Source organism: Boleophthalmus pectinirostris, unplaced genomic scaffold (assembly GCF_026225935.1).
Source record: "Boleophthalmus pectinirostris isolate CB_2022bp ecotype Guang Dong unplaced genomic scaffold, ASM2622593v1 HiC_scaffold_12, whole genome shotgun sequence".
In the NCBI taxonomy this organism is placed as follows: domain Eukaryota; kingdom Metazoa; phylum Chordata; class Actinopteri; order Gobiiformes; family Gobiidae; genus Boleophthalmus; species Boleophthalmus pectinirostris.
The window spans coordinates 13,668,829-13,694,096 of record NW_026571018.1 but is presented as its reverse complement, the minus strand read 5'-3'; the positions used below and the strand labels follow the sequence as shown (position 1 = coordinate 13,694,096).

Genomic DNA, 25,268 nt, shown 5'->3' with positions numbered 1-25,268 from the left:
ACATTTATTTGTTTATGGGTGCTTTTATTTCCCAAAAATACCTTTAAAGAGATGCATTCTTACTGCAAGTCGCGTCACCATTACTCAAATCTGGCCTACAAATTGGCCTGGTAGCGTCTCCTGCTTGTTTCTATGGTGAATGAAAAGTTAACTTTGAAACCCTGGATGAAAATCTCCATTGAGTCAAGTAAGTAGTGGGCCCTCTATCACAAAACTTACACAGTGTACCATTAAAATGTCCAAAAACATAAAACATAATGATCCACAGATGCCATAGAATATAACTCTAGCAGACAAAAACACAGTATGTCGTCTGTGATTTTAATTTTTTTTTTTTTCTTTGCGCACAACAACAACCAAAATCATGTCATTCTATATAAATATGTGAGAATTGTTTGAAACTTGTCATTGAATTTTCCAGAAAAGTGATATTATGTTGTCTGTGTCCATTTGTACTGCGTTCCCCTCGAGGCCTTCTTTATAAGAGGCTCTTGTCTGGCCGTGATCCCAGTATCATTTGTGGTTACATTTCTATTATCACAGCAGCATTTTTCAGGCCAGAAACTCAAGAGTGATAAAAAAGAAAAGAAATCTTGTTAGCGACAACTCAGAGTCCTATCCTTGTCTGACCTGAAAATAACCACACAAACAATAACAGCTATACATCATATGAAAAAATGAAAACTGGTGAAATCTGTCTTTGTCAAAATGTGTTTATTTAAAGGGCCCATCTCACACTATTTTCTGATTATAATGTTGTTTATGGAGTTGTGTCTCTCTGCTCCACCTTGTGATGTCATGTGGTGATACAGGAAGTGCTCCACTGTATTTTTAAACTTCATGCACCTACCACTACATGACGTGGAACAGAGCATTCTGAGTTTTGGAGATGTAGACAGACTAATAAAAAAGGGTTACTCAAACATGTGTGAATGAAACATTATACACTTAACATTATAACTTGGCTTGAAACTCACAATACATTTTGGGTAATATAGGACCTTTAAACTCTTCTTTACCATGCAGTTAGTAGTCTGAGTATTGATACTTTGACATCCTGCTGGGGGTGTACTAAACATTCCACCCTTATTCCAGTTGGAGAGATTTTTCACCCAGCGTTCCTTATGCACAAGTTAGCTAGGTTTATCCTCCTTCCTTTTGTCACTCTGATCCTTGGGGTTTGTTAGATTTTGGTGTAGGTGTGTTAGTTTTAGTTTTAGAGTAGTTAGTTAGCTCCTCCCTGCAGGCAGATATAACGAAGTAAGAAATGAGAAATAACCACATTATGGATTGGGACTGGGCACGGGTCACCGGATAAGAAAACAACAAGTTCAAACGCTGGATCAGGGAGGTCGCTGAAATCAAGAATCGAGGCACGGGCAGCATTAACCGTGATGCCAGAGCTCCTCCTTTCACACACCTGGGGCACCCTCCTCTGGAGCACACCGGGCGCTGGGAGGCGTGGTCAGTCTGAGTGACCTGCCAGATCCATCAGGCTGACCACGCCTACAGGAAGAAACAACAGCTGATATACAACACGTCACCACCAACACCGAGGACAGTTCTGAAGATGGCTTGCAGCTAGCAGCTGAAACATGTCAACAAAGTAAATACATTTTACTGCATTGTCTTTAAAAAGAACCGAAGAAGTTAAAGTATAAGGAAGTATCCACCAGCATTTTGACCAGAACTAAAGAAGCCGCTTGGAAGAGTTGCGAAACGTATTCAACCAAATAAATTTTTGTCCAGTTGTCAAATTGAATTTCTCCTTTTGCCTCCTCCTTTGCCATGGATTCTACCTGAACGACTGAGGGGATTTTTCACACATTTCGCCATCATAATTGTGCTGACTTTTTAAGAGTTAAATGTTTACATTGCCATATGAAGCACTTTGGAAAAGGTCTTGCTCATAAAATGTGCAATTAGAGTTTAGAGATACATGTAGGAGATACCATGATGACACAATGTACACAATAGCATGTATTACAAAACATGAAAATATAACTGTCTAATATTCAGTGTCAGTACTTCGAGTTGCATTGTCATAAACTCTTCATAAGTATAAAAAGGGCTCATTTTTGTTGTATTTGATATAGTATCATTTGTGGCTACATTTCATCACACCTGCATTTTTCAGGCCAGCAACTCGAGTGATAAAAAAAAAGAAGATAGATCTTGTTAGTGACATCTCATGGTCTGTATCCTTGACCGACCTGAAAATCTCCACATAAACAAAAACAGCCATGCATCATACACAAACACAAAAGACATCAAGACAGGCGATGGATATTAAAAATTCCCACTTTTTTCTCTCTTTTGACCTAACTTCTAAGTCTTTCTGCAGCCTTTTGAAATTTGTTCCTTTTGTTCTTAGAGGTTCAAACTCTCCAGCCTGGATAGTATATATACAGACCTGCCGAAATATAGTCTGTTTTAGCACTAGCTTGCATAGTTGATGAATAATTTAACATGGGCCTCTTTACAAAAAGCCTCTCCAAGTCTCCACTTTCTGGGCGTGTTAATGTTGTAAAAGCTAAGCCTGACTTAGAGCAAGCTGACAGATAGTATTTAACTTTTTTTTTTCTTGCAGATCACACGTTTTACACCTTCAAACTCTTTAAGTATAGGCCCTCGGCAAGGAATTTTCACCACGGGTTTCCGAAACAATGGGAAACAAGTCTTTTGTTCCTGCTTCTCGGTTTCAAATGAGAGAAGTCTTGCTGGATCCACGGCGTTCTTTCTTTTCAACAATGGACAGAGTGGTGGTTTTGGACGGCGTCGTGCAGAGCAGCAATTTAAGCCGAGTACAATGTCCTTTTATCACCGACCAGTGCGACGTGTGCGGATGTTTCACAGAGCAACAATGCAAATACTGTAATGGAATGTTGAAATAGAAACTGGAGTAAAAGCCATTTCCTCTTTACAGACATAACCAAGGTGTTTAGATAAGTGAAAAAACTGTTAAAGCTTTACCACAAGCATGAATAAAATGGCGTTTTATACTCTGAAGTTTGACTGAAGTGGAGGGACCACTACCTCCTGGTCCCCATGGAGATGTTGCACAGTATGGCTTTTAACTTATCTATCTCCATGCAGGCCAGGCAAGGAAATGATGCCTCAAAGCCAAGTTGCAGGTCAGATCTGTGGAGAGGCAACCCCGTTCAAAGCAAAAATGCATATTTCTCAATGTCTTTTTTAGCTGTGAAGACATAAATTATTACTACATGGCAAATTGTCAAAGCCTGATCGCATCAGATCTCAGAAGCTAAGCAAGGATCGGCCTGGTTAATACTTGGGATGGGAGACAGGTGGGAAACTTGTGTCCTTGGGCAAGGCACTTCACCCTTGTATGTGGTGTGTGTGGGAGTGTTGGTGGTAGGAGGAGGGTCCAATAACGCAGATTCCCAGACAGCTGTGGCTACAATAGCAGTTTACCACCGTCAACTGTGGAGTGAATGAATAATAATGTAAAGTAACAGGCACCTGAAATAGCATCTTCATGGAGACAAGAATTGATGGACTGTCCACAAGAAGTTGCATAGTGCAGCTCTAAGCTCCTGTCTCAATACAGTCACTGAGTGAGGTCCGTGCAAAACAATAAATGAAATGAAAGAAAAGGGCTCCTGTACCTGTAGCTCTGTTGGTAAAAGGCTCATGTAATGAACCTGTAACTCTGCTGAAAGACTCCTGTAATGTACACGTAGCTCTGTTGGTGAAGGATTCCTGTAATGCACCTGTAGCTCCGTTGACGAAAAGCTCCTGTAATGTACCTGTAGCTCCGTTGACAGTGAAAGTCTCCTGTAATGTACCTGTCGTTCTGTCGGCGAAACTCTCCTGTAATGTACCTGTAGCTCTGTTGGTGAAAGGCTCCTGTAATGTACCTCTGCTGGTGATTGTGTAGACGCAGCACCAGGCCGTGTTTGACTGCAGGCCATAGTCAGTGCAGTCTGCCTTTGTGGAGCTCAACACGGCTCCTGTGGTTCAGATCAATAAGACTCACCGCGGACCTCGTTCAGTTTGGAAACTCAAGGCTGTGATGTCTGTGCCGCAGATGAGCTTTGAAAACACTAGTACAACATTTATAATCACTGGACAGCTCGTCTTCTCAGATTGACAAAAAACATACAAATATAGATTGAGAAGGGGGTGTCACTATGTAAAACATCTGTGTTAGGATTATTGTGAGAAAACAAAACAAGACAACACAATTTAGCTATTTAGAATTGACAATATAACCAAACAACAGTGAAATACTTAAAGAGGCGGTGTGACACTTCTATTGTTATTTAGATCACCTTGTTAGCTTTTGTTTTGAAAATATATTCACTGAAAACAACATTAAAATAGCAAAACAAAATTTAAATCTGTCAGCTGGCAACTTTTTTCTAAATTGAATTTTCACAATGACTAAGAGATTACACAGACATCTTTTAAACATTGTGTTCAAATGTTTCATTAGTTTCAGTTTCATCCCCCTCCACTGGCTCCTAAATCACTTTATCTTGAGAGTCCAATCACAATACAATATCGGTGTGCATTTCGCTAATGAAACTACTGCACATCACATCAGGTTTGTGAAGTTGTATTGTATTGTTTTGTATCAAGCTTTTGTATATTGTCTGTGTGGGAGCAGGGATGACAGGTCCTAATCGTAAGGACGGTTCGCATAGTGCCCAGGGGAGACAGTTAAATTACTCAAACATGGATGAATAAAACCTCTTCAGGCAAGCTTTTGATGAGAGGACATTATATTATGGTAGAAAGCTCAAAAAAGTTGATTTTGCATAATAACTCCTCTTGAAAGGTGCACTGTGTAACTTCTTAGCAGGGTCCAAGGACAGCTTGTTTACATGAATATTGCATGTAATGTTCCACTGTAGGGCATTAATCTCCCTGGAGAAAGCAAGCAGTGACATCAGGCCAATTTACTGGTCAGATCTGTGGAGCAGCAAACTCACATTAAGGCTACATTTATATGGTGAGAGTCTGAACAGAAGTGGTGTCGCGTCTTCGCTTTTTATTCCGCCTTTAGACGAGCGTTTTTGGGAGGAAATCTGTGTGCATACGGTGATGCAAAAGTGTGTGGAATTTGATTGGGTATGCATGCCAGGCGACGTAAACGCATACGTGACGTGAGCAGATCTGACCAGAGTTTTGCATCTTGGGCAGTGTAGACGGAAAGTGTTCAGCTTTTCCACTATGGAGGGTGGTTTCAGATTTTTGCATTTTCAAGCCCCAAAAACGCCGTCACCGTCTTAACAAAAGGCACTTCCGATAAAATATTTTGTTGTTTTTACCTGCAAGCATTTTCGTGTAAACAGGCCCTAAGATGCTGGTAATACTTTTGAGCAATAAAAACACACCTAAAACTGGAAAAATTACATCTTTAAGTGTCTTTTACCACCCTTGTGAGATATACAACCATGCCACGTGACCAGCTTTAAGAAATCAATCTTTCTGAATGCTAAAGTAAAATTAATCTGACCAAAAGAGACATTTAAACAGAGTTAGGGAGAGATAACCTGCCAGAGAAAGTGAGCTGAACTGGTCATCTCTGTTATTCTCTTGTGAAGTGATTAGTTTGAGCAGTTCTGGCTCAGCAGACAGTGACAGAAGCATGTGCACCTGTCCTGGCTCTCTTGGCCCCTCTCTCTGTGTGTGCGCTGCTAACCTGATCACATGGGACAAGGGGGCTGGGGGGTCATCTGTCAGACTGCCTAATGAGTCAGGGGCAGTGACCAGGCCAACAGACTGTCCACAGGCGGAGGACAGAGGGGGAGAACTACGCATGGACAATAAGCAGGGTTTAGGTAGCTAAGTGCACAATTTAACCATTTAACAGCTGATAGTTAGTAAGTATGTTCCAGTAAAAAAAACATTTCTGGTGGTGGATCCGCTTCGTTTCCATGGAGATGTTATTACTTTGCCTGTAATATTCCATGGGATGACTTTAAACATATCCATCAAACGTTTATTTAATACTGGTGTTTCTATTGCTCAAAAATACAATAATTCCTTCTGTAAGTAGGGGCGACTCTCCACATGACATTTCCATGGAGACAAGCAGGTGGCGGACGAACTAGAAATGTTTTGCTGTGCACCTTTAAATTGTAAAATGTTACCAAACTATAACAGTGACTCTTTGTCTGCGCTTGTAAATAGTTCATAAAGTTTAATGTAAAATGTCTGAAAAATTCTAAAGAAAGCTAATTTCTTTTAAATAAGAAGAGGGGGGTGAGATTAAATACATTTTCTTCTTCCCACTCCTTTTTGGGCCAATTTTTTAATTTTTTTGTTATTATTATTTCTGCTATGATTTCATTAATGTTATATGTTCCATTGTAAAAGAATGTAAATTTGTTACTTGCCCAAAAAAAAAAAAACCATAAATCAATATAACGTACTACATGAATCGTTTAGTGGTCCAAGCAGTGCCAGACTCTCAGGGTTTCCACTATTTTTCACTGACAGAATTTCAAAACTTTTCCATGACTTTTTCATGACGTAAAGTGAATTTTCCAAGATTTTACAACACCCTACATGTGTAGAATTGATCATACTTTTAGGGCTAAATATAAAATGTTAACCCTTTCCACTCTCCTTATGGTTTGGTATTATAGTTTTTTTTTAACATTCAAAATACTGTCAGTGCATTTATTTTCCTCTCTTTTAAACAAAAAGGCGCATATGTTCAGAAATAATCATAATAGCCTAATGATAACTTAACAGGATGCTGTAGTTGTGTGAAAGAGATACTAAAATTCCATAACATTTCCAAAACTTTCATTGAATTTACCAAATTTCATGAGGCCTGTAAAATGGCATCTTCAATTTCCATGACTGTCGGAACCCTGGACTCCGTATTGTTCAATACTCCTGGCTCTGACAATTTGCTGTTTGCCTTATCACTCTTCACCCTTATTATAAACATACTCAGGTTTTTTAAATAATTACATAAATAAATTGGTTGGTTTTCTCTGTTATACTCTACCCAAAACATGCACCATAGGTAAAATCCTCCAGCTAAGTTAGTCTTGACCAAGCCTAGATCAAGAAGTTCTTAAGGGCATCAAGGTTAAAACCAAAAATTAAATCCAAACTAAATATCACTGGGTTTTCAATGATTTATAAATATATTTTACCACTGGTAGCACAAAACAAAAATCCATTTCCTATTACTGAGCGTGTAATGTACATTTTGTGTTTTTACCTTTCCATTGCACTTCTAACTCTGTGTCTAACTCCACTTGTCAAGACTCATTCAAGTACAAAAGTGTTTAGAGAATAAATAGAAGCAGCTTACCCATTTCCTCACTTAAGAGGTTGAGTGAAGCCTTCTCACTTTGTTTCTAAACATCACGTTGCGTCTTCACACCTTCTCAAACACACAGGTGGTCTGCCAGCATGCCCCCCCCCATCCTCCTTCCTGCACCTCTCGCCCTCCTCCCCCCTCCACCCGTCTTCTTTATGACTAATCGCGGTCAGAGAAGTGCAAATGAAGGTGCAAAGAGGTGGGAGACGTTTGAAATCAGCATGACACATTCCCAGGGGAGAAAAACAAGTCTCAAAAGTGCATGTGACAGGTTTTCATGTTTTTATAATCATGACATGTTTTGGTGGGATAGTACCTGTGCTAAATATTTATCATAGCTAGCGTTAGTCATGTGGCAGTTTTCGGAAAAAGCTGAAAAGGAAAGTACAAAAATGCATGAAAAAGCAGTGAGTTGTATAATGGAATACCTCTGCTAATGAGAAAAATTCCATCTAAAATGCAGGGACACTTTGAACTGCTATAAAAATGTGGTCTTGGCGTGTAAATTGTAATGATAACTATTGTACAGTTTGTGCAAAAGCAGGTTTTGTCCCTTGTTTACATTATGGTTGATAGGTGGCAGTTGTGGAAATACTTCTATGTATGTCACATCTGCTGCCCATGTCCAGGAAGTATGATTAGGCTATAAATTTGACAAAAATTTAACAGAAAACAAGATATTATCACGAAATTGAAAGAAAACAACATTTTGGACTTTTGCAGCCAACATTTTGCTACTAACTTCTTCAGTACTTTGTGTTAGTGACTCAAGAACTGCTTCAATTATTTAAGAAAAGAAGATAGAAATAGATACACACATTTTGTATGCATGTGTGTGAAATCTTATCTATGTTTTTTGTTTTTACACCAGGCTGAGGAGAGGCTTTCCACGCTGCTATGATGTCTGGGCTGCAGGACAGAAAGGAGGGACACTTTTGTGCTGAGGGCTGTTACTCTCCTCATACTGCCCTGATACAGAATCCGATTTCGATCTCACCAGTCCTCCAAAAGAAACTGAGAAGTCCAGTACATTGCTAGCCTGATTGATCAGCCGGTTTCACTTCGTAGAAACTGTCTGACCTCGCAGCATTAGAATTTGCTCGCTCGACAGTAGGCGGGGACATTTTTTATTTAACCAATCACTGCTATTTGGTGGTGACATATGTAATGCGCCACTAACAGGGCTAACTGGTGTATGAAGCTTTTCCCAAATTCCTCAGGAAGAAGGGCAATAACGTCTTTCCCCTTGATAAAATTTACCAAATATTCTCTTGGACTTTTTACATGGATTTTTTACAGCTCTCCCATCAGGCAGAAGATTGTGCCATCTACAGGCCAGGACCACGAGACTACAGAACAGTTTTTATCCTGATGCCGTGAGACAGATCAATTCTGTCAGAAAGCCCAGACACTAATTCACCTTACAAAACAGCACTGACTTGGAACACACTTTAGAAAAAGGGGGCGGGTGGGGGCTGTGTTTTTAAAGACTGTATTTGACATACAATATTTTTAACTATTTATTCTTATTATTATCTATGCTGCTGTTGACCTGGACCTGAGTGCAGTATTTCGTTTCTGTGTATTTTCTATACTGAAATGACAAATAAATTCTGATTCTGATTCTAATTTGTTCTGGCTTTAAATCCTCGATCTCAGGAATCATTGCTGACACAGAATGTATGGCTCTTCGCTGATTGGCTGGTGCCCGAACTCGCACTTCCAGGGTTTTTGTGAACAGTCTACGTCTAGTGTATTCTGATTCCTGACCTAGTTGCTAGAGAGAAATGCAATTGAGCGGTGGCAATAGGTGGCACCAGCCTGGCTAGAACACTGCTGCAGCGAAAGTTCAATTTCCTTCAGGATCAATTAAGTATCTTCCTATCTATCCATCTATCTATCTAGTCAAACCTGTCACAATGATTAGTAGTTTCTTTAGCTCTGGCTGTAACATACATAACATGCATCTCAGGTAGTCCAGGAGGTCTAGTGTGGACATGTGTGTAACTGTCAGGGTGTTGGAAGTGTCTATACTCCTGATGGATGACTCCTAATGTTTACTCCACTAATACCAGGGCCGCACAGGGCAGAGTCTGTCAGTCAACAGCGCACACTGGGTTATGGAGCACGGATCCAACTGATGGATTTCAAATGACACCACAACGTTGTATAGACTAGGAGTGTCCAAACATTTTTCACCGAGGGACGCATATTGAAAGATATTAGAAGCAGAGGGTCACAAACAAGTGGACAAGATGGATGTTTGTTGTTTTTTTTAACAAAGCTCTGACAGAGGCAATGTAGCTTTAATGAGGCTTGGAGCAGTAATTTCACATCTGTATCACTGAGCATTGTGAGGTTATAGTGGTAGAATCACTTATATTTACTGTAAAAATTATCGTTTGGACCAACCAGGAGGCTTGTGGGCCAATAAAAACTGGTCTGAGAGCCACATTTCGTATTTGGACACCACTGCTCTAGACGTTTAATAATACGTTGTAAAAATGTAGATTTCTGTAGTAATATTATGGGTTCTAGCTTCTAGTGACAATAGAAATGATCAGGTTCAACAATTGCGCATTTATTTTACCTTAGATATTTCATAGGAAAACACAATATGAAAAAAAATGGTTAGTTCAGAACAAGATTATAGCTGAGAAAGTAACATCTGCAGTCATAGAAGTGCTCAACAAAACCTGGAAGACTGCTGTTCAGACTATAAAATAATAACTATTAGTACTGTTTTTATGTCAAGGTTTTCCAGATTGGTTGGAATTTGAACATTTGGTGAAAAGACAGAGGTTTTTATTTTATTTGTATTATTTTTTCACTATTTAATCTAAACTAACTTGATTAAAATAATTTCATTTCACAATAAATAAGGCCATGATTCATATAAATGAGCTTTTAAAAGTGTAGCCTTGACATACTTCAACCTCATATCTTAATTCTAATCCAATGGCACTGTAATTGCATCCATTAAGCCAAATATGCATTCAATATTTGTATCTACTATGTGTATTTATTGAAATGACATTTTGAATCTTTAAAATCATTACATTACTGATCTGTGGTTGATTTGGATTGGACATTTCTACCTTCTAAGTGTGCTGGGTTTTGACAAAGCCCATTGCCTCCATCAACACAAACAACATCGATACAGCTGACATTATACGCCATTTCTTCACATATATTTCTCTACTGTCGCTTTTCTGCTCTCACAATCAGATATTATTCAGACCTGCCAGTCCGATGCAAATATTACACACTACAGCTACGGCAATCAATCGTGTTTACGGACTCAGAAATCTGCTAAATGACTACAACACGAAACAAATGCTCTGAATGCCACACGTATTTCCAATCAATAAGGCAGGCCATATATTTAGCTATCCATCCATCCATGCCATACTAGGCCTGTCAGCAAAATTATTAAATCAAGTTAGCGTTCAAGATATGTAAGATGAAACATTGGGGGGGAGGGGGTCAATATTTATACTGGGGAAATTTTCTCTGTACTAACGGGGAACTTTAATTATTTTATGTTCTACAATTAGATTAGAACCAGTTTAGGAAAAACTCTTCTCTGCTGTAAAATCTCACTGTACCATCTTTTTGCAATGTTCTGTTCATACCTCATTGTTGTCAACCTGTATATAAAGATGTATATGTTGCGAGGATTAGAGCTGTGTATCATTAAGAAGTTGCAGATATGATATATACCTCGTTACGTAGGCCACGATATGATACATATCTCGATACAGATACAGCTTTCAATTTGATACGATATAACTCAAATCAATTCAATATGGTTCAATAAAAATAAAGGCTAAAAAAAGGCTGTGATACTAAAAGTCTTTGTTAAACCACTTCTTGTGCAAAGTTAATATGAAACATACACATTTTAATCATCAAAACAGTGAAAATGTCAAATGTGTTGCATAAACGAGTTCCCTTCTTGTAAACAAGCAACAAAACTGTAGCGCTGTAATAAAATAATTTAGTAAAATATACCAAAATATAGTCTTGCCGATATATCGATACAGCAGCCCACAATATCTGTATCATCACATTAAACAATACGATAAATCGATATTCCAATAGGATACTATATTTTTATAACTTAAGTTAAATGGTAAATGGTCCCATTTTTATACAGCGCTTATCCATCTTCAAGGCTCTCAAAGCGCTTTACATCAAGGAACCACTCACCCATTCACACACACACACTAGTGTACGTGGACACTGGGGTCAAGGTTGGTTAAGTGTCTTGCCCAAGAACACAATGATAGCATTCATTTGTGGGGCCACATAGCCTAGTGTCCTCCGCTCAATTTCATTTCTCTCCAGCGACTAGGTCAGGAATCAGAATACACAAGGTTTGCAAGAACCCCGGAAGTGCAAGTTCAGGGCACCAGCCAATCAGCAAAGAGTCATATATTCAGTGTTGTCACCGATTCCCAAGATCGAGGATTTAAAACCAGAATAAAGAGAAGGTTTGGCGAATTTCATCAAGGGGAAAGACGTTATTGCCCTTCTTCCTACGGGATTTGGGAAAAGCTTAATATACCAGTTAGCCCTGTTAGCGACGCATTACATACGTGACTACCAAATAGCAGTGATTGGTTAAATGATAAAAAGTACCCGCCTACTGTTGAGCGAACAAATTCTAACACTGCGAGGTCAGACAGTTTCTACGAAGTGAAACGAACTGAAACCGGCTGATGAATCAGATTAGGAATCACACCACCAACCTGTGGAAAGCAAGAGAAGGATTCAAACTGCCAAACTTCAGATCAGTGGACAAAGTACCAACTGAGTTATTGTCCTGAGTTATTATCCTGATACCATATTTTCACTGGAGTATTTTAATTAATGAAATTTTCTGAACTTTATTTCTGATAACTCTATTATACTGCGAGTCGGCCGCACGTCTGTAACAAAACGAATTTCCCCTTGGGGATGAATAAAGGTAATTCTGATCCTGAATCTTCAATCATGTCATTTTGCTAATCTTCCAAACCACCATTCAAAGCCATTATCTGGACAATATATCCTCCACTAACAGGTACTTTCTCATCATATTTTGCCAAATTCGGGTAGCATTGATCTGCATTTTCTTTCATTTTGTTTTTCCTACAATAATGTCTTTTGTGAAATCTAATATTACCAGTAGAGGCATGTAGAGCGATGCTAATTACTCCTTAGTCCCCATCTGCTGTGAGCTCCTGTTGGCAGTGGTTCTGTGCATGTGCGAATGAGGCAGCTTTGTGTTGCCCTTGACTGGCATCACAATGCAGCCGTGTACAAGTCAAATAAAACTCTGGGAACGCTGCCTGGCTCCCGATCTTTCATTAAAAACATATTGCCAAGATCACGCTAATGTTGTAGCTTGCCAGAGTTCCAAAAGCAGTTAGCCCTTAATGACAACTTTTCAGAAAATGTGATGATAAAATGGACAGTCTGATCAAATGGAGAGCTATATAATGGTGTTTTTATTTCGTTCTCTTTCTTCAACATCTGATTTTAAAGAGATAACACGACTGAAACGTGTACAGGAGTCATTTTGAAGGTAAGCTACGTAACTTTTCTGGTGAGGGTCTGCTTCCTGGTTGTCCCCTATTCTCTTTTCATCCTTCCCGTCTTAATCTCCTCTTTATTTTTCATTTTATTCTTCATTTCTACCCGTCAGCCAGAACAGAATTTCAGAGGGCATGATTGACAGGCGGATTAACCAATCAGAGAGACACATGCTCCATTGGATTGGCGTCAAAAACAAACATAGCTGATTACACATTAAAAAAACGATCAAAAAATCAACATGAAAGACTGAGAAACAGCATGGATTTTCTCAAAATTAACAATCGAAGCACCAAACTGTTTCTTCTCTCAGGCAAAAGAAGTTATATATTTTGTTCTAAATTTTATGACAATTTTCAAGAGGAGATGTCTTCCACATTTAAGTCTACATTTACACATAGCCAGGTATGTTGAGAAATGAATATTTCCCACCCTCCGTTTTCCAAAATAGCATCATGCACACAGCATCGTCTTCAAAAAAAGTTTTCCTTTACATCAGCCCGCTTAAATACGCCATCGAGCGCCATCATAAGTACACCAAACCTCTGGGCCGCACCTGGATTAGATTCAAACCTGTAGCATTTATTTAATTACAGTTGTAAGTATTACTCAAAAATACCTTGAAAAAAGTGCATTATTGAGCAGGATCACCTCTCCACAGATATGTTAGATGAAATGGTAAAATCACTGGTCTCATTCATCTCTGATTATGGGTATGATCCATCAGCTGTGTGTGCAAACAAACACATGAAAAGTGTTTGCACCAGAAGAAATGTGACTGCTGCTCCGTGATCATCATCAGAGCAAAAGGTAAACATTGGTCGCGCATCAGCTCTTAAAACTCTGTTCATCTCACTTTACACTCAAACACCAAACCGTAGTTTGCCAGAATCTCCACTCTAGATGGAGTTTTTAGATAGATTCATTTTCAGGGGCAAATTCACCGTCTGCATGTAAAAGATGGGTACAAATGAAGGGAAATGTCCCCGTTTTTAAAAATACCCGTGTACGCGTAAACAGGGCCTAAGGGACACATGCTTACAAATGACCAGGTCTCAAATTTAAACAGATGTTTTTCATGCTCTGTGGTTCTGTCCCAGTCCTTTCCAGATTTGAACAGAATGTAGAAGCGATTGGCTGATGATGCAGACTTTTCCTAGTAATTCCTTGTTACTTTCTCCCTTTCTTGCACCCTTCCATTCTCCATTTGTCCCTAGTTTTGCCATCATTGTAGGGCTGCTTCAATCTCAAGAGGAGTTACTCAGCAAAGTTAACCCCCTTTTTAACCAAGGCAGATGTAAAAATATGAGGGAATAAAAATCTCACAAGATAATTTTCCTCTTGTGTGCACAGTCTTGTCCTTGCCTTTATTCCTTACAGAATTTTTCCATTCTTCTATCCACCTTTTTTCTTCTATCCTACTCTTCTTTGTTTCCTCCTTCAGTCATGTTTTCTTTCTTCTTCCTTCCATCTTTTCCCTACACATCCTTCAATATTTGTTTTCGTAGAATAACATGATATCACTTAACCTTTGCATTGGGGCGGCTGACACGCCTCTATGCTTTTCAAATGGAGGGCTGTTTTTACACATGAACTGTGGGTAATGGGGGAACGGAGCAGGTCAAGTCTTTAACCATGACATGAAGTAAACAACAGGATGCAAATAGGATGCAATGGCTCCGGTGGAAATATTGAACTGGGTTTAAGGGAAAGATGGAGAATGCATATCAATAGGACATGTGTGGGTAAACAGAAAGGGTGAAAGAGCAGATTTTTTGTCAGTTTTGATTGCAGAATTTAAAGCAACACTGTAAATTAATTATGTTTAGGGGGAAGACAGAGTATATTCTAGAGACAGACTAATATATCGGTTGGCTGGACTTTTTAGAGTACTGGCTATCAGTCTTAAATCTCAAGCATAAACAGATTTATTTATATTTTTGTAAACTGCTTCCTAAAAAAACACACACAAAGTTATATATTAACACTATAACACAAAGAGATAGCTGCAAAAATGTAACTATACAGCTCTCTTATAGGCCTGTAGTAAAAACAAAAGGTGCTGTTTATTGTCAAATTTGATTGAAGTATTTAAGTAACACTGCAAATTAATTAACTTTAGAGAGAAGATAGAGTGCATTCAAATGATACACTGTATGTGATAAATATAAAAGGTGAGAATGGATATTCCTGCCAAGCATTGTGTTTGATTTGATTATTTTACAAAGCAACACTGCATTAATTAACAAAATATTAAGTAGAGAGTAAGACAGAATGCCTTTAAATAGCATATGTGTGGGTAAATATATATTAAAAGAATGGATATCTCTGTCTAGAATGCACTAATCTAATACTGGTGTTGGATATTGGCGCAGATACACAAAATATTTTTAAATATTTTTAGGTTAGGGTTAGAGTTAGGGTTAATACTAATACTAATCTAACACCAGTACTAGATTAGTATTAGAATGCACTAATCTAATACTAATCTAGTACTGGTGTTAGATTAGTATTAGTATTAACCATATTGGCGCAGATACACACATATTTTAAAATATTTAGCTATAAAAAAGAACTGTACCACTGTAATATTGTAACAGTCAGTATTAATTCTTCATTATTAATTCTTTTGTGCCAATAGCCGTTAATCTGCTAAACTCAGATAGTGTAATCAAAAAATAAAACTAAAAGCTGTAGGGAATGTGCAATCAAATCCGCAAAGACGTCAAGGACCTGTGCAATCAAAAATTGCACATAGGTCAAGAGAATGTGCAATCAAAACTGCACATAGACTTAGGGAGTGTGCAATTATTAATGGAATACAAAATCTGTAAAGAGTGACTTAAAGGTCCTGTTGGTTTATCACTCGTGGTCATATTTGGGCTCTTATTTTGTGTTGCTTTTTTTGTATGAAAAGCGCTCTATAAATAAAGTTTGATTGATTGATTTATGTTCTATGGTGGATGTTTGTTTGGTGCTTTTGATGTTGTGTTGTTCAGTCTTTGTGATAAAGCATGTGATCTCCTGTCCCAAGACAAATTTCTCTCATGGGAGACAATAAAGGATTATCTTATCTTAATGAAGCCATTATAAATAGAGTGTGAAAAATACAGTGTATATAACTACTTGATGACATAAAAAGTTATGTAACATAGGGTCTATTATTTTTCAATATTACACGTTTACCAACATGATTTCATTACAATCTGATCCTACAGTGACTAAACTAGTTTACTAGTAGATGGCAAAGTGGTTAAGGACACAACAACAGTATTCATAACCGAAATAACATGATATCGTATCGTAGAAGTCTCACAATAATATCGAGAGCTGTCACAATATATCGAATTACATGTTCCTTTGCTTAAATGCATTGTTCTTTAGTAGAAACGGTTAATAAACATAGTGAACTACATGTCCCATGATTCATTTCAGCACAGACAAAATGAAGAAATATGGTTTTTACTTGAATTCTTGGGATTCTGACAGTAACAATTTGCACCAAAATCTTGTCAAGGTATTTTAAAAGCAAAAAAGTGTCCTATCTACAAAAATATCACAGTAAATATCATACCGTGATAATATCGTACAGAGAGATTTGGATATCGTTACATCCCCACACCTCCAACCTTGTCTCTGGATGATGTTTTATGTCAAGAGTGGGATTCCAACCACCAACTTTCAGACCAGAGGATGAACACTCTAACTAGTTGTGCTAAGTGCAGCTCTGACTCATTTTATTCTCTTTATCTGAAGTGGAGAGAAGATTGTTGGTTGGAAAGTTTATAGACTTCAAAACAAATTTTAAAGAACTAAGGAAAATATGTGTTGATTTGTTCTCCTCTTCTTAATACTCAATTTCCAGCTTGCATCCGAGTACATTCATTACAGCCAGTCACCACGCAATGACTCGTGATTATATATGGTGCGAGCTAAAACATTACGTCGTGCAGATTTATATAGACATCCGAGATTTATATGACATCTAAAAATGAGGTAGTAAGTCCAATTTCATGAACAGCCATTTCCAAAGCTGTCTTCCATTTACTGTCAGCTTTACGGCTTCGGGACTTAAGGCAGCACAAGTTTAGTTTAGAAAATGTTGGTGGAGAAGACAGTAAAATTAAGATTGTCTCATAAAAAATAGTGTGGAAAAATCTCTCCTTTTGCCAGATTTCTTTCACTGTTCCCATAAATTTATCTCCAGCTAAAATGCATATATTTGATTTGGTATTTGCCCTGGATGCCCTTCCAAACCTCCACAATTTAACCAGAGATGACACAGACATTCTGGTTGCTGTGATTTTATGGCTCTCTCTTGAGATATTTATATTGGAAAGTACAATATTCACTAATATATTCAAGCATATAGTCAGGCAGATCTCAACCCAACAGTCTAAATCATAAAACCAAGACTTCACAATGAATAAACCAGTTCAAAACCAACACAAAAAAAATCTGTTAATGTCTCCAATTAATTTTTAATATTATCTATTGTTACGCTATATAACATGAACTCATGACTTTGCAAGGGAAAGGGCTAGATCATGACTTGGCAACAATATAAACAGTCCCATCCCAGAACAAAGCCAGAACCAAGTTAGGACTAAAGTAATGCTAAACCCTGGGGTGTAGCGGTCCTTGGTATGCGGGGGTACGCTCTCCACCCACTTCTCCCGACATCAGATTTAAAAAAATAACAAATATAAAATAGCCTGCAACTTAAATGTCAAACCAGAGCTAATGGCAATGGTGAAAACAACCTGCATAGGCTGATGATATCTACAGTACTGTTCTATAGTGACCTGCGATATGAAGGGATCAGGACTGAACCAAGGACTGAACCAGGACTAAACCAGGACTAAAGCACACCTGATCGGGCTTTGCGGATCCCCTGCTCCACGGGCTCGAGGTTCTCGCTCTTGCTCTCCAGTAAAATTAGTCCTGGTTTAGTCCTAGTTTAGACCTGGATTAGACCTGGTTTAGACCTGGTTTAAACTTGGTTTAGTCCTGGTTTAATTCTGGTTTAGTCCTGAATGGCGTTGAAGGCAGTTTACCATTAATAACATGATTCCACATCATTCTGAGTAAAAAAAAAAAAAATCAAATATTACTGATTTTTACTTTGCTGGCGCCTTTATGTTTGTACTGAAAGTTAGTTCGGGGGGTGGGGTGGGGGCGATGACGTCACGAATCGCATACCCCTACTTAAAAAATCCCCACTACAAAACTGGCTAAACCATAAATAATAAGCAGTCTACATTAATGGTTCAGCTACAAATTAGGTAAAGCAGGTCTGGAACAACAACAAACGATTCTTGAATTACCACATACGCAAACCAACGCTCTGTATGTGGTTATTTAAGATTATGTTTACATTATATACTTTGCAGTGACATCACACTGGGGGGTCTTCTATGTGTATCTCTATTGGCAAATACTCAGTCGTTCCCATCGTGACAGAATACACACATTAGCAAAAACTGCAAAAAATGTTTTAATATAGTCTGAAAGAAAAATACAAAATGGATTTAAACTGCACATTTTCAGGAGCCTTTGATCAATACAAGCGTTCATGCCTCTGTCGGTGTTTAATTTTCAACAAAAATAATGAGGGACTGAAAAACTGCTAGTTAGCTTGTGACAATTGTGACAGTAATTTTACATGTGAGACACTTGTTTACGAACACATCACTGTTGTAGTTCCAACCCAGTCAGCTCTGTCTGGTCGGATTGTGATAAAATAACGAGCTTCTGACAGAGCAGTGCTTTCAGTTAGCTTCACGCCCCCAGGAAATGTGGATGACGTCAGCCGCAAAGTGCCAATTCTTGTCAGTGTTTCGCCTGCCATTGAATTATTTCCCTTTATCAAACCCAAGGTCACTCCGGTAACAATATCCCTTTGGTGGTGTGGAACTTCTGATCTTTCTAACCCAGCAATCTCCCAGTTGCCCATCGTCCACTGTCTGTTTCCCACTAAAACACTCAAAGGTGAAAGGCCAACTAACCCCTCTATGACTCTGTAATGGGTCGCTTGGCGTTTCATCCCCACATGCCCTTATGCGTGCACCAGCTCACTGTCAAACGCACATACAGTGTGAGCGGACCACAGCTGCTGCCACGGAAACAAGAGCAGAGCCAGCACCTTTCATTTCTGACTTTCAAAGAGATACTCACGCTAATGAAATATGTATAAGACTTCTATAAGACTTAAAAATAAATAGCAAATTCAGAATATGAGTCTCGATTTGGGTAATTTTCAAAGGTACGCTATGCAACTTTTCTGGTGGAGGGTCTGCCACCTGCTCATCTCCATGAGGATGTTATGGCTTTGCTAAGAGTGATCCACAAAATGGCATTAATGGGAGAGTCCAGAATTTTAGACATAGGGCCTCATTTCCTAGTGAGCCAGAGTGTTGGAGACGTGTGGAGACACTTTTTAAAATATTCCATCCAGTCCTTGTATTTGCAGAGGTCGCTATTGCTAGGCTAGTGCATGTCAATGGCCATAGTTAGCCTGCCACTAAAAACAGTCTTACCCACTCCACAAAACACCCAAAGCAAATCTATTACTACGTCAGACTGTCGATATAAATGTCTGTGTTGATAGAATAATGTTTGAAATAAAACTAACCTTGCATATGAGAATCCATTTTTGTTTAGAAGCGGCTTTTCCGCATGTGAGGAGTAGCTGGTAGGAAAAAAGTCAGTGGGGCCGCTCGTTTGTGTTGACAGTTGCGTAGTGTATGTCTGTCATGAGATAACTTGTCTTATTTTGAAGTAGGTTGTGCATTTAATTGTTTTGATATCACTTCATCATCTTCCTCTAAGTCACTGAATGTTGAGGATCAAATGCAAGGCTGGTTTTACTTCTAAAATTATTCTATCAACACAGACATTTACATCAACCATCTGGCATAATAATAAATTTGCTTCAGGTGTTTTGTGGAGTGGGTAAGACTGTTTTTAGTGGCAGGATAACTATGGCCATTGACATGTGCTAGCCTAGCACCAACGACCTCTGCAAATACAAGGACTGGATGGAATATTTAAAGAAGTGTCTCCACACGTCTCCAACACTGACTAACTAGGAAATGAGGTCCTATGTTCAAAATTCCAGACTGTCCCTTTAAACACTAAAACTAGCATCAAAATTAGCTCCTCAATTGAGCAGATACTGATACTAAAAAAGCCACATTTACAGGACAGATCTGTGGAGAAGAAAGCCCGCTCACAGTATGCATGTACAAAACACCTATAATTAAACGAATGCTAAATATGCAAGCTTAAAGTGTATTGTGAAACATTCCAAGTAAAGCAATAATATATGCAAGCAGAAAAAAATGTCATAGTGCATCTTACCTTGCTTTGATTATGTTTACACAAAAATCTAGCACTAACTAAAACTATTACTACTATCACTAAAAATATTCTGATTTCACACCCTTTACCAGGATTCTTTTTTGTTTTTGCAGTGTACGGGTTGTGTGTTGTGTGTGTTTTGGAGCAGGAGAGGGGGTTAGTAGATGGGGCCTGGCTGCCTCCCTGACAGACAAAGAGAGAGTTCAGTTACCAGAGAACACAGCACTAGAGCCGGAGCGGAGACATGTAGGAAGAGCAGAGGGAATACCCAGGAAACAACTGGTGCAGATGGTGAATTGAGTTTGTGCTTTGTGAGTGAACAGATCAAATTGTATCAGGGTTTGTTTGTGAGTTAAGTGTATGAGGTATACGGATGCGGGAATAGCAATATTAGTACTGAATATCCGTGTTGACACTGAAATATTTGCAAGATCAGGTATCGGTTTCATGATATCGGTTAAGTCGATATCCTGGTTGGGCCTTTAATTAGATGTAACAAGACTACGTACAGGCTGATTGTCGTCTAGAAGGCCTCATAATGTTCTTTGAAGGATAAAGAACAGTTACAAAACATAATTGGATCTTTAGTGTACTAAGTTAACTGCGCCATTTTCCCTCACTATTATCGGTTTATATCGGATGTGAGCAGATATGTTAAGTCATAGCATTGATATCGGTATTGGAACTGAAAAAGCTAGATCGGTGCATCCCAAATGGGGTATATACAATTACATAATTTTTTTTTTTTTTTTTTTTTTGAACAAAAAAGAAAGATGCATGTTGTGTTAAAGGTGCACTCTGTAACTTTGGTGGATGGAGGGTCCACCAATTGCTCATCTCCATGGAGTTATTTCTTTTGTTAAAATGTTCCACAGTATGGCATTATTCATACATTACATGAGATTTACTGCAAAAAAAAAAAACTTGGCTCTGTGACTTCACCTGCTTGTCTCCAAGGACAGCAGGTAATGCTACCCTGATTCATCAGCCGGTTTGATTTCGTGGAAACCATCTGACCTCGCAGCATTAGGATTCGTTCGCTCAACAGCAGGCAAATACTTTTTTTTTAAATTTAACCAATCACTGCTATTTGATCGTGACGTATGTAATGTGCCAAATCCTGTAGAAAGAAGGGCAATAACGTCTTTCTCCTTACTAAAATTCGCCAAACATTCTCTTTGTTCCAGGTTTAAATCCTCGATCTCGGGAATCATTGCCAACACAGAATGTCTGTCTTCGTCTACATCCATCTCGACCTCTTTGTTTACTGTTGTGCTGTACCACAAAAGGGACCCAGACAGGAGCTTGAATTTGACATCATGGCTTCACAGCTCTTCACTGATTGGCCGGTGTGCGGTCTACAACTCCCAGGGTCCTTGCAAAACGTCTAGTGTATTCGAATCCTGACCTAGTCGCTGGAGAGAAATGAAACTGAATGGAGGCGCTAGGTGGTGCCAGCTTGGCTAAGGTAATGGGCCCTCCAAGAGAAATGTTACATAGCACACTTTTAAAGATGTTACAAATGTATAAACATAATATTCAGTAATAAGTATCTGTAAGTAATTCTTTTCAATGTTAGACCAATCATATTTTTTAAAGCATCACTGTATAAAAATCATACTTCAAAACCTTCGCCATGGAGATAGATAAGTTTTATGCCATACTGTGGAATATTTTAGCCAGAGGGACAACATTTCCATGGAGACAAGCAGGCCAATGCAACAAAAACAACATGCTTTTATTTTTTGGCAAATATATTACATGGAAGGATTTTAAGGTACTATTTGATAAAAAAAAAAAAAAAAATGAAGAAATTAGTCAATTATTCATGCACTTTTACTCAACTAAAATGCAAATCGAGGCTCTCCTGGATCCCCTGTGTTGGCTCCCTCTCCACACCTACCTCTGTATACGTCAAACCCTGAGAACTGATGCCTTATCCGTTGCGATCATTTCACTGTGCAAAGATAAGCTCAGATAACCATTTGGCTCAGTGTGACGAAGGAGCTGCAGGCACATTTCAATGGATTTCCAGTCTGACACTTTTTTTTTCTTTTCTTTTTTTCTGAACGGAGATAAATGTCTGTGTTAATGAATCTTTGAGGCACGCTTAACTACTCAGACTAATCAGCGGAGGCCACAAGTCATTTGTAAAACCAAGCAGTGAAGACGGCTTTAGCCTGCAATCCAAAGCCTTTCTCACCATGGCAAGACCTAGTTTAAAATTACTTCTGCATTATAGCTATTTCTGTACTGTATGGAATTAAATATGCTGGAATAATAATGTTTTGCACAAAAATTTAAAAAGGTAGATAAAGTTGTGGCATTCAAACATTGAAAAGTCTTATATTAGGCAAAACTGACTTGAGCTTTTAGCCATGTTATAATGTTACCTCAATCAAAAACATACCAGGAAATTTGAGTAACGCTTTATTAGTCTACATTTCCAAAGCTCAAAATGCTCTGTTCCACCTTGTGATGTCATGAAGTGGTAGTTTTCAAGTGACATTTGAGCTTTTTTTCAGCAGGATTGCCACATGACATCACAAGGTGGAAGTGTTGGAAGTGTTTTCTGTTTTGAGAGAAGAATTTTGCCTAAATATGCAAAGTTTGTGACTCCAAGAAACAGAACTCTATGCATGTTTTTGATGAGGAAACAACATTATAACATAGATCACAAAATTATGTAATATGGGTCCTTTAAAGACAGAAAAGAAGATAATGAGCATTAATCAAGACTAAACCAGAACTGCACCAGAATGAAACCAGGACTAATCCACAATGAGCATTAAAACAGTGTATAGAAGTATTTTCAAAAAATCTCTTTACAGTTCTTGTTACATTTTCAGATTCATGACACAAAGACTTAGTTTAAAATTCAATGCTACAGCGATTTCTCTTTGCATGGAATTAAATATATTGCAATGATAAAGTTTTTCATACATTTGTGATTTGATTAAAAATGAAAACTATTTTATGAAGTATTACAAAATGAGTGGATTATGTCATCATAATAAACATTAAAAAAGAAAGAAAATAAGAGAACAAGATCAGCAATAAAGATCAGGATTAAACCAGGATTAAACCAGAACTGATTCAGGATTAAACTAGAACTAAACCACAATGAGTATCAAGTCAAATGGACATGAGCATTTCAGAAAATTCGCTTTACAGTCCTGTTTTGGTTTTTGTTAAATTTTCAAATGGTTCAAAAAGTAACTATCCTTTTATATGTCAAAACAGCATCATAAAATATCACCAATGTATAATTATATAAGTAGTCAGAGTCATTATAGCCTTCAGCGTTCAGTATACTGGTACGTTTTCAGTGCATTTTCTCTTTCCCTGAACCATCCAGACTCCACAGCTTTTCACTTCTCTTCCCCTCAGCCTTTAAACAGTGTCTCCCAAATGAACCACGCCGCCGAGCATTGACAGCCTAAGGTATGTGCAACCTTGGAGATGAGGCATGATGGGTAAAAGCAAGCTTTGATTTACTGCTAATATCTTCTTTCATAACACAAAACGTGCTATTCCCACACAACTGCCTCCTCTGTCATCCCCATCTGATAAATCCGTGTAATATGTATAAGTATTGGCAAGGGGCGGTCTATCAACGCCCAATCACATGTTTTGAATACCCACCCACGCACACACACACACACACACACACACACACACATCTCTACTCGAAGTTAAAAAACACAAGGATATCACAGCTAGGGTGAAGGAGATAAGGAAGCCATTACACGCAGTCAGCAACACGCACCTACTGTAGGAATATTAGGATTACAGTAAAGATAAGGCGGGATGAGGGATGATTGAGTGGGATCTGGCAACCTGGCTCCTAAGACATTTCATACACAGAAATTACCACGAAACAGACTGTAGATTCTTTATCTGTTGAGCTATGAATGTCCTCGAATGACATTTGAATGACTGATTTAAAAATAATTTTAAAAAGTAACCCAAGTTTGTTATGTCATTTTTAAAAAGCAAGACAAAAATTGACTTATTGTGCATGATCGTCAATATCTAAACTGTCCTCAAGCATACGGGATTTTGCAGACATGTCAGGCTACCACTTAAAAGTTTCTCTCCCTCAAAACATCGTAGCCTATTCCTTAACTGAATACAACACGTCAATACGCGTATTTACCCAAGTAGAAGCTTTCAGTCTGTACTGGGGAGCCCTGGGTAGCCTTTTAAAACCTACGGGGCTCTGAATCCGACTCCAGCCAAGCACAACAGCTCTAAATATTCCAGACATGATTGCATTTGTATCGCACGCTCCGATCAATACAGAGCAAACGCACGCATTCGCAGCTGCGTGCATCCCCAACAAGACATTAACCAGGCGGATCAATATCATTCAAGGGCATTGAGCGCAATCCGGACAGTTTTTGCACTTCCAACTTATTACTGTACAATCTAACAAGGCTCAGAGCGGGATGTAGGTTAGGATGACCTTTAGTAACTCCGCTGCACACGAATGGACAGCGCGTTGGAGAGAGAGAAAGAAAAGAGAGGAGAGAAAAGAGGAGAGGAGAAGCAGTGCACTTACTTTAACACGGCGCTGTCCCCTTGTCTTACGGTGATGTTGTCCTTCAATACGGAGTCCCCGCTTCGCGCCGGAACTCCTGCAGGTACAAGGAATAACAATTTAAGTCCGAGCACCACGAGGCATTTCCCAGGCGCAGCCAAATAGCCACTAAATCCCATATTTTTTTCTTTGCTCCGCTCGTCAATGCGCAACTTCCAGTGTAGAAACTTGTGAGTGGGGTTATGGGTAATCCGTGCGTCTTTCCGCGGCTATTCCCACTCGAGGTGCACTCTCCTCTCGGCGCAAGTAAACAACGATGATAATCAAATGCAGAGGAGGGTTAAAAGTGTCTTTCCGCTCGCCGCGCGCTCTAGGACTTGTGAAGGAGGGAGAGAAGAGGATGAGGAGAAGGAGGTAGAGAGAGAGAGAGAGTGAGAGCGGAGAGAGATTGGAGAGATGCTCGCAGTCTCC

General features: G+C 38.8%; 1 protein-coding gene across 1 annotated transcript in view; it reads right to left on the bottom strand.

The window, feature by feature from the left end:
* Positions 1–24,976, bottom strand: part of opcml (opioid binding protein/cell adhesion molecule-like) — a 425,440-nt gene extending 400,464 nt beyond the window's left edge. The window contains exon 1 of the mRNA XM_020920667.2: positions 24,819–24,976. Coding sequence (XP_020776326.2) covers positions 24,819–24,976 — 158 coding nt within the window. The remainder of the gene's footprint in view (positions 1–24,818) is intronic.
* Between the last annotated feature and the right edge of the window lie 292 nt (positions 24,977–25,268).